The sequence below is a fragment of the Apis dorsata genome, unplaced genomic scaffold (assembly GCF_000469605.1).
Source record: "Apis dorsata unplaced genomic scaffold, Apis dorsata 1.3 scaffold_137, whole genome shotgun sequence".
Lineage (NCBI taxonomy): Eukaryota > Metazoa > Arthropoda > Insecta > Hymenoptera > Apidae > Apis > Apis dorsata.
In genome coordinates this window covers 376,594-386,972 of record NW_006263429.1, presented here as the reverse complement: position 1 = coordinate 386,972, position 10,379 = coordinate 376,594, and the positions used below count along the sequence as shown (strand labels likewise).

The 10,379-nt window shown below is 21.5% G+C and overlaps 4 protein-coding genes across 6 annotated transcripts in view; 1 reads left to right on the top strand and 3 right to left on the bottom strand.

Annotated features, from left to right (window-relative positions):
- Positions 1–1,624, bottom strand: part of LOC102681073 (alkyldihydroxyacetonephosphate synthase) — a 12,386-nt gene extending 10,762 nt beyond the window's left edge. The window contains exons 1-2 of the mRNA XM_006613212.2: positions 1,269–1,624; positions 628–717 (exon numbers count right to left, since the gene is read on the bottom strand). Of these exons, the coding sequence (XP_006613275.1) occupies positions 628–717; positions 1,269–1,357 (179 nt within the window). The 5' untranslated portion in view covers positions 1,358–1,624. The remainder of the gene's footprint in view (positions 1–627; positions 718–1,268) is intronic.
- On the top strand, positions 1,582–3,579 carry LOC102680699 (nucleolar protein 12). 2 transcript variants are annotated; one of them, XM_031509306.1, is made up of 4 exons: positions 1,582–1,707; positions 2,588–2,773; positions 2,864–2,969; positions 3,029–3,579. In XM_031509306.1, the coding sequence occupies exons 2-4, from the start codon at positions 2,712–2,714 to the stop codon at positions 3,509–3,511; spliced, it is 651 nt and encodes a 216-aa protein (XP_031365166.1). In that variant the 5' UTR covers positions 1,582–1,707; positions 2,588–2,711; the 3' UTR covers positions 3,512–3,579. The 2 variants fall into 2 exon arrangements, with proteins under 2 accessions (XP_031365166.1, XP_031365165.1); XM_031509305.1 differs by lacking the exon at positions 1,582–1,707 and adding an exon at positions 2,219–2,255 and having other exon boundaries at positions 2,587–2,773.
- On the bottom strand, positions 3,513–4,921 carry LOC102680935 (endonuclease III-like protein 1). Its single transcript, XM_006613211.1, has 2 exons — positions 4,215–4,921; positions 3,513–3,997 (listed from the first exon to the last, which is right to left on the bottom strand). The coding sequence occupies exons 1-2, from the start codon at positions 4,770–4,772 to the stop codon at positions 3,584–3,586; spliced, it is 972 nt and encodes a 323-aa protein (XP_006613274.1). The 5' UTR covers positions 4,773–4,921; the 3' UTR covers positions 3,513–3,583.
- Positions 4,922–6,783: 1,862 nt separating this feature from the next.
- On the bottom strand, positions 6,784–9,495 carry LOC102680471. Of its 2 annotated transcripts, none has more exons than XM_006613207.2 (3): positions 8,889–9,495; positions 7,985–8,173; positions 6,784–7,864 (listed from the first exon to the last, which is right to left on the bottom strand). In XM_006613207.2, the coding sequence occupies exons 1-3, from the start codon at positions 9,138–9,140 to the stop codon at positions 7,628–7,630; spliced, it is 678 nt and encodes a 225-aa protein (XP_006613270.1). In that variant the 5' UTR covers positions 9,141–9,495; the 3' UTR covers positions 6,784–7,627. The 2 variants fall into 2 exon arrangements, with proteins under 2 accessions (XP_006613270.1, XP_006613271.1); XM_006613208.2 differs by having other exon boundaries at positions 6,784–7,810.
- Positions 9,496–10,379: the final 884 nt, after the last annotated feature.

Below are 10,379 nucleotides of genomic sequence, written 5' to 3'. Positions count from 1 at the left end.
AGTAAAAATTTATTTTTTAATTAATTATTAAAATCATATATAAATAATATATATACATAAATGAAAAAAATATAAAATCTGAAAATATAATAAACTTAATATGATAATGATAATATCAATATCAATATAAATATAATAAGTAAAAAAATATTAATATCAATGTAAAAAACAATATTAACTTTCATTTTTTAAAAAAATTTATAATAAAAAAAATAATTTAATTTTAATATGATAATAGATAAAATATATGTATATAGAAAAACAATTATATTATTTTTTTTCAATTTTGTATATCATTAATGTTTTTTATATTATATAATTTCTTTTTTAATTATAATGAAATATCCATATAATGAATATTTATGAAAATTATAGAATAATATAATTTATTCTAAAAATTTATTATAACGTTAACTCGTTATAACATATAAAAATAAATAAATTTATTTAAAATTTAATAAATATTTAATAAAATTTAATAAATAAATTTATTTAAAATTTATTTATTTTTCCATAATATAAAATATTTAATCAAAATATAGATATATAAAACATTTATCATATATTAATATTAAAATCTAAATTATATCGATCAAAGATAAATGAATAAATATTTATAAAACTTACCTATTACCAGTAAATTCAATAATATTATTTTCGGTCACACGAAATTCGGAATCCTTATATCCCCATCCATTCCATTTCAATATTTTTTGTCTTTAAAAATTCAAAACAATATGATTATTTAATATATATTTTTATTTAGAATTAAATTATTTAAAAAAAAATAAAGAATTTGAGAAGAAAGATTTTTTGTAACACCCTTGGCGCGCGCGTTTTTTGCACCACGTGACTGATCGAGCAACCAATCGGTAGAAACAGCATTAGTCTGTAGATAGCAAGTACCCGGTAAATAGATTTTGTTGGAAAAATACTATTTAATAACAAAAATAATAAAAGAAGTTAACCATTCCGACATTTTCATCATTTGTTGCAAAAATAAATTATGATATTTGAGCATGAAATCATAATTGTCATCGAATGACAAATTTTATCGATCGATTTCTTTCTCTTTCATGCTCGAATACGAAGGGTGCTTTATATTCGCAACATCTGTCGATGAGTCATCTAATACTCAAGGCGTGGCAGTAACTAATTTATCAAGATTGTAGCTCTTGTGTGATAATTTATTGCAATATTGTTTCTAGAGCGCACGCCGGAATTTATATGAACTGACACAAACTAGAAATTGCCGGTACAAAACTGACCTTTCTTTTGGAACAATACTCTCGAAACGGATGGGTCCATTTAAATTCTTCACATTGTCGTTTGTTTCATTTTTCTGATTAGTCGTCATATCTTATTGACTGCACCACGAAGGGCCTAACCTTTCGATCCGCACGACACGACCAGAAAACCGTAGATGCTTGAGCGCGCGCTCTTCGCGGCACTGTGTTAAGTATTGACACGCGCACCGGCAAACCAAATTTAAATCAATAGAGCCCCCGCCCTGTGACTACCCACCTACCGACTGATCTCGTGAAAAGAACCAATCACTTACACTCGATGCATTCTCGGCGTAAATAACGAACAATTTCCACTTAGCAGTAAATCAACACACTACATTCAACATGTTTTCTGATATTACATCTTACTAGATTGAGGGATTCTTTTCATGAAAATGATTTCTTACACATGCGCAATTAGGTATTCTATATAAAGAATTCATAGTTGGTCTTATATTTATCGAGTATTACTCATTTATAATAAAAATAATTATAAAAAATATAATTAAACTATGTAATAATGATATTTTAAATATTATAGAATATTTATGAACCTTTTATTTCAATAATATAAAAAAAATATTAATATAATTAAATTATAACCTAAATACAATGCTAGTTGATCTAGATTTTAACTTGATTCATTTAATTTGTTTATTTTAATAAATTTTTTTGAATGAAAAATATTTTTATTTTTATTTCAAATAAAAATATTATTTTTTCTTTTTTTCTTAATTATTTTTCAACTTAAATGAAAATACGAGTTATCTTTTATGAATTATCATAACTTTAAAAAAGATTTTCTTATACAATTCAACATTCTTATAAATATAAATGTGCATATACATTTATTTTTATAATTTAAAATTTTAATATTATTATAATATTTGACAAAACTTTTTTATAATAATATATTTTATGATGAAAAATAGTATATAAATATCAATCAAATATTAAAAGAAGCACATGGTAAATTTTGTTTTGAAAATATTATTTCATTTAATTTAATTTTGTTATATTTAATTTTTTATTTTTGATCAAAAATATCATTTTTTACAAGTTAAGAAATTATATTTCTTTTTAAACACATCTTATTTCTTTACAAATAAAATAAATCAAAGTGAGATTATATGTATAATTTAAGATTTATATTAATATAACGTTATTACACAATCATTTCTTCGAATAATGAGTAAAATAATAGAATTTAAAGAATTTCTTTTTTTTTAAATAGTTTATATTAATATATTTATTTTAGTTTATATTAATATATGTTATACCATTTATATTATTTTATATAGAAAACTAAAAAACTATATGAAGTAATTATAGGTTATCAACATAACCTATAAATAAAATACTTACGTATATACGGCGCTAGATACAAAAATACCAAAACCACCATTATTATTTAATGTAAATAAAATGTCTAGTCAACCAAAAAAACGTAGGAAAATTAATCTTGTATTTGACGAGAACAAAAGACGGTAATTTTTACTTTTTATTAGTTTTTCATTAATCTTATTTACGAATTAAAATGTTATTAATGATGTGTTTATCTTATATTTTTATAATAGAGAGTTTCTGAAAGGATTTCGTAAAAGAAAATTACAAAGACAACAAAAAGCTAAAGAAGAATTGCAACAACAATTAAAAGAAGAAAGAAAAAGAATTAAACATGAGGAAAGTATACATACATGTAAAATTTAATGTCATGTAATAATAAATTATTATTTTTACAGACACGAGAACGTTACAAAAAGTTATTGTCAAATCGTGACATTCCTGAAATTCAACAATTATTATCTCAGCAAGAGTACGAAACAGAAGGACATACTGTTAGTATATTAGAATTAAATATTGATGATTTAGCAGAAAAAAATGCATTAATTGGTGAAAATAAAGGTACTAATAATTCAGAAAGGAATAGGGAAATAGAAAGTGATAAAAATTCTGAAAATGATGAAGAAATTATAGGAATGTCTATAAAGGAAAAGGAACAAATTAAAAATTCAAAAGAAAATATAAAAAATAAACAAATTGACAATAGAAAAGATTTAAAGAAAGCAATAAAAAAAGCTGCATTAAAACAAGTGAAAAAAAGTAAAGCATTTCAAAAAAAACAAAAATTAGAACGTCAGAAAAATAGAAAAGAAAGTATGAGAAAACGTAGAAGAATTGAAAAAACTCAGAAACGCATTGGGAAATCAAAAAAAAAAAGTTAAATTGTTAGGTTTTTCAAAATTTTCTTCTTAAATATTATAAATAGCATATAATAAACAGTTTTATAGTATGTATTATATCTTTTTTTTCATACCACTTTTTGTATTTTTTGTAAATGGACATATATCTTTATTTAGGCATTCATCACACTTAGGAAATCTTGGTAAACAAATTTCTTGACCAAATCCAACAAGTAAATAGTTTATTTCACTCCAAAGATTTCTTGGAAGCCATTCTTCCACTGCAATTCTTGTATCTTCTGGTGTTTTAGTTGGTTTTTTTACCCACCCTAATCTATTACAAATACGATGTACATGTGTATCCACTCCAATACCAGAAACTTCACCCCATGCTATTTGCATACATATATGAGCCATTTTTGGTCCCACTCCTGATAACTGACATAATTCCTTTATTGTTTTAGGAATATCACTATCATATTTATCAATTAAAATAGTTGTTGTTTTTTTAATATATTCTACTTTTCTCTGAAAAATAAAATTTTATTGAATATATAAAATAATATTTAAATAATCCTTTTTTATAAAAATCAATCAAAATTTATATTATATATAAATTTATATAGAAAATAATATTTTTATATTATATATAATTCTATATTTAATATATCTTATATATCTTATATAATTGGATGTTAAATCTAAACACATTTAAATTAATTACTAAGATATAAATTGTACACACCTTCCAAAATCCAACTGGATATATAAGTTTTCCAAGAGTATCATCAGGAGTACCTGCTATTATTTCTGGAGTGCAACCATAAGTAATCAATCTCTGCATAGCTGCATGAGTTACTTGATCTTTAGTTTGACTACTAAGCATCAATGCAATTAATGATTGATATCTAGCAATTTTAGCAGTAGCTTTAGGATCTGTACATTTGTGACAACCCATTTCATCTACAGGTGCTGTTTTGTATTTCCGCATTTCTTTAATATTTTCTACAATAGTTTCCCAATTTGATGGTTCCCATTTATCTATTACATTTATATCTTCTTTTATATTAACCTCTTGTAAATTTTCAATTTTATTGATTTTTGAGTCAGTTATATTTTTCATTTCTTCATATTTAATTTTTACTGGAGTACGTTTTTTTTTTTCAAATTTTTTTAGAGAAATAACTTTATCGTTAAAATATTTTGACGTTGTTGTCGATATATCTTTATTGTGATCTTTATTTTCTGATCGTAAAGATCTTGATGTTATAAGTGCATCATTTAGCTTTAATTTTTTACTCATTTTATAAAAATTATTATATATATAATGTTGTATAAATTAAAATTCTAAATAAAATAAAAATTATATCATGTCGATAACCAGTAATATAATTCGAAGACAACATAACCTTTTGCGCTTTCTTAAAATTATATAATAACAAACTTTTCTACACGCTATGCGCATGCGCAGAAATACAAATATTGATATGGCATATAAATATAAAATATTACAAAAGCTTCAAAGATTTCAAATATTGAAATGAACACAAAAATTAGTATAAAAATGTGAATTAACATTTACTTTTTAAATTATAAATAACTTATAAATTATAATGTGTAATGTTATAGATTAACTATATAATTTTTATTTACTATTATATTATTATTAATTTTATTTAAATATTAATTTCGATAAATTAAATAATTTGATAAAATTGCTATATTTTAAATATAAAAATACTTCAATTTATTATATTTTTAGAAATCCGTACACGGAAAAAAGTGGAATAAAAAAATTTATATTAATACAATTTTTTAATCGTTTATTTTTCTCATGTAATAAGAATAGTTACATAAATGAATAAATCATTAATCAAAATAGTACGGATTTCACGTAAATCATTAAAATAATTAATTTACATTCATTTTATGATAGCATTGAATCCAGACAAAAATTAAGATTTCTTTAATTTCTATACTTTAAATATTTATATTCATAAAATTTTTAATAAATAAAATATTTATAATAAAGAAAAATTAAATGATTATTAATAATTATATTTCTAATACACAAAAAAATTGTTCTTTTTTCTTAAATGCAATTTTAATAATAAATAAAGTTATGTATAAATAAAAATTGTATATTATTTAAAAATATTTCAATAATTATTTAAAATTTGTACCTGATAATCAAAACATCTTAAACACAGATTATCTTATATGTATATACTTATATGTATATACATAATATTGTCTATTGATATACTAAAAGTTAATAAAATAGAGTCCAAAATTTCATCAAAGCTTTAGAATATTTATAAAAATGTATTTTTATTATAATATATGTATATAGAATATACATATATTATACATATAACTGAAACAGATTGTATATCTTTTTTGGTTGAAGTTAGATGAAAATATTTAAAAAATGTTTCAAAAAGGACATATTTTCACAACCACATTTTTTTAAATGATATAATATAATCTTTTTAAATAATATATAGTATTATAAATATTATAAATAATAAGTGAAAAATTATTGATTAGCTAAATATTTTAAAAGAATATCTTTATTAAAAAACATACCTTTTTTTTTTACATTCTAAACATTATTAACTGAATTAACTAAATTTTAGTTATTATTTTGCAATTATTCTGATGTATTTCTTCAGAGTTTAGGAAGATAAATATATATTATTTTTTAAACATAAAATCTAAAATGTTCACATTTAAATCAAATGAATATGTTCATCATTTTAAAAAATATATACTGAAATATTTATCATTATATTAATATTAATACATTATATGATTATGTAATTAGAATATTATTAAAAGTATTTTAAATTATTTGATTTTATAATAAAACATTATAAAAAAATATTGATAACATTGATTGTAAAAAATATAGATAGATCTTTTTTAATATAAAGAATTATTACAAAGTACTTTGACTATCTTTTTTGATAAAGACATTCTTTTTGAATATCGAAATCAATCATTTTTTACTATATCATTTTAATTTTTTTTTTTTTTTTTTATGTAGGCTGAAATGTATATTTCTTATATAAAAAATAACATAATTACAAAATATACATGTATCATTAGATTTGTGACATAAATAATTAATAAATATAATTTTCTGTGAATTATTCATTTTTCTTTTTCTATCATTTTCTTCTAACTACAATCAAATAAAAATACAATTTCGAATTATGAGAATCATCCTATATATTAATTAAATTGTTTATATATAAGACTAACTATAAATAACATAAGTATAAAAAAAATAAAGTAATAAATGTAATGTAATAACAAAAATTGTGCAATGTATTTTACTGCTCCATATCTCATATATATCCATTCCAATTTAATTTGAAAAAGGAAATTACTTTGCATTATAATTTTTATGTTATATGTTATCCTAATATATACATATCCCTTTATTTTACTAATACAATTATGTATTAGAGCTCATTTTTCTCTCAATATATAAATGAGCGAATATGTTACAAATATTGTCAGTCACATGTAATACTGCCATTATATTAACTGGGCAGAATAATATAAAATATTATTTTTTTATACATATATTCATAATTGATCAATTCAGACCAATTAATATTTATCAGACTAATTACTAAATTACTATCATATCAAGACAACTGATATTAATATTTATAATAACTATGCCATATATTTAAATAATAATAAAAATAATATCTAAAAGTATCATATTTTAAATAAATTCTTTTAAATCTTTTTATTTGTTAATTATCTGGATTCAATGCTTAACTAACATATTAGTCAATGATAATGGACGGAGTGGAGGAATGTATATAAAAATTAAAGAATAAAATTTAAAAAAAGTATGATAAATGATATGTTATGCTAAAATTTGTGCTGATAATTTACAGAAATAAATCATCTTATACTTTAAATGCAGGCATTCAAGAAATTCAAATAAATTCATAAAATAAACATTAATTAAAATTACTACTAGAAAAAATTTAAAAAAAAATAATTTTCCTATTAGTAAATAAATCACGCAATTTACAAAATAGCAAAAACTACAATTCAAACTTGATCCATGTAAAATTATAAGTGTTCACATCATGTGTTCTTACTATACATTAATGCATTTAACCTTTGTACTCAACCTGGAATTTGATTAGTAATGGTATTAGGACCAGTAGAAAGAACCGAAGGAATTGTAGAATCCTGCATTAAAGTACGTGTTTCCTCTTCCTGATCCGAAAGTGGTATTGCTGGAGTATCATGAGAATTTGTCTGCTTCAGCTTCAGTTGACTCGGCAACTCCGTAAGTACTGGTCCGTACTGCGAAGTGGAACCCACCAGCAAGTCAGTTGATGGATTCAAACCGCCCAACATCTTTCCTCATAGCAACGCGTATATAAGATAAAGAAACGAACGTACGAGCCAAGACTTGGATGACTTCCGGTAAATAAAACCAAACACAAAATATATATATATTAAAAATGTATTGCTTACCTGACCACTATTTCCAGCCATTCCACCTCTTGGAGATTTACCACGACGGAAGAAATGCAACCAAGCCCAACCAAAGCCTAGTAGAAGTCCTACTAAAATCATGCTAGCACTTAAGGCTATTGAACTTTTTGTTGCATCTTCAATATGTTCTTCAATGCTTGTTGCAGACGTCGTTGGATGTTCATTTACCTTTTTATATAAATTNTAAATAAAATATAGATAAAATAATCTATTATAATCCAAATATAGAATTGATAATCTATCATATCGAAATATGAAATTAACTGACAAAGTAATCTATTATAAAAATAAAAAAAGTTTTTATAAACTTTATAAAACTTTTTATAAATTTTATAAATATATTAAAAAAATATATAATTTAAGCATTAAGCAAAATATATATATATAAATATAGCAAAAATAATAATCTTTTTCTTATTTTTCATCTTAAATTTATATTTTAAATTTTATATGAACTTATATAATAAGAAAAGAAACGAAAATAAGATTAATGAAACTCTAATGTTTAATTTTGTCATTTATATAAATATAAAACAAATATTTTATTACTATTATTATATAAAATGTAATTTATAACAATAAAGAACAACTTCTTTTTTAAAATATAAACTAAATGAAATATTTTACATTAAGATACAAAAACAAATAAAAATTATTGCAAATTTTTAAATATCAAATCAACAATAACTAGAAAAATTAAATAAATACATATATATTTATCATGTATTTATTTTGAATATAAAAAATAATATTTATTGCAAATGCAGTAAATTCATTTAAATATACGTCATATTATTCTCATATATATTCCTGAAGATTAAAATATTCATATAAAAAAAATAAGAACCATAATATTAAAACATTATTGAATATTTTTAATTACCTTTATTTTATTTTCTTGTGATGTGTCATCTGATACAAAACTGACCAACATCGTCGTTAAACCGGCAATAAAAAATGATAAAGCAATTGAGAGTAATACCCATTCAAACCATTTTCTAGAGCTAAGTTTATGTCTTGATATGATCCTCCAGAAACCACTTCTTAAACTGCCACCACCTCCAGCACCATCACCTCCGCTATCATATGTATAACCTACTGTTGTAGGTTGATAAACAGCACCACTATCTGGCATATCTTCTCGTGAAATATACGCAATTTTTACAACTTTTTAGGCCCAAAAATGGGCACTTTGTAATTACAAGAAAAACTTTTAATTAAAAGACTATTAATAAGAGATAAGTAAAAATGATATTGCTCAACGCAACGTACTGAGATAATACTTTGCTACTATATCAACGTGTCAGATTCTGATTAATGTCTATAATTATATTTAAACTTCTATTCCATGCACTGAAATATTAATTTTTCACAATTTTCTTACTATATTCACATGCATATAAATGCATATAAATATATATACATATATTCGCAATGCAGATACAATATGACATACAGACACCTAAATATTACGTATTAAAAATCTTTTACGAATATCATAGATATCGTGAGTTAGAGACATACAAGTAGTATTAACAAAATGTACTTCAAATTACTGATTATTATAGTCGTACGATGGCACCACAAGCGGATTTACATACTAGATATAAATATTTATATATATATTAATATTGTTAGTATGAAAATAATGTTTCATAAGTATAAATTAATTTTAAAAATACATTCGTAGAATATTTCATAATTTGATAACATAATCCTAGATTAAAAAAAAATAATATTTAAAATATTTCATTATTTTTAAATAATACACACTATATATTTCTCAATTACCTAGAATTAAAAAAAACTATCAAAAAATGATTAATTCGTGATAATATAGCAGAATTAAAAGTTATTTGTTAGCAAAAATTTCGATTTTATATCAAGAGTATAATTAGAAGATAATGCGTTATTATGTTAATATTTCTAAAAATGAAAACTTTTATATATTTACCTATTATATTACTAATTTTTTTGGATTTTGAATCATTTTTTTAATTGTTTTTTTATTAAGATTTTTACTTATCTTAAAATATTTATTTTTTATGATATTTATCATATAGCTTTTGCATTAAAACTGCATTTTTTTTTACAATTTTTGACACTTTTTTAACAATTTTTGAGAATTTTGAAATACATCGGATTATGTAACTTTATACATATTTAAAATCTTCATTTGTTTTTCATTAAAAAATGCTTCGAATAAAATTATATAATTTCATAATTCTGATGTTATTTATTTTTCTATAAGTAGACATATAAAAAACTTGCGAAATTCAACATTGTTTTTTAAATAAAATTATTTATTTTTTAATATATGAGAAATTAGAACATATATTATTCTTTATAAAAAAACTATTAAATTATTTATAAT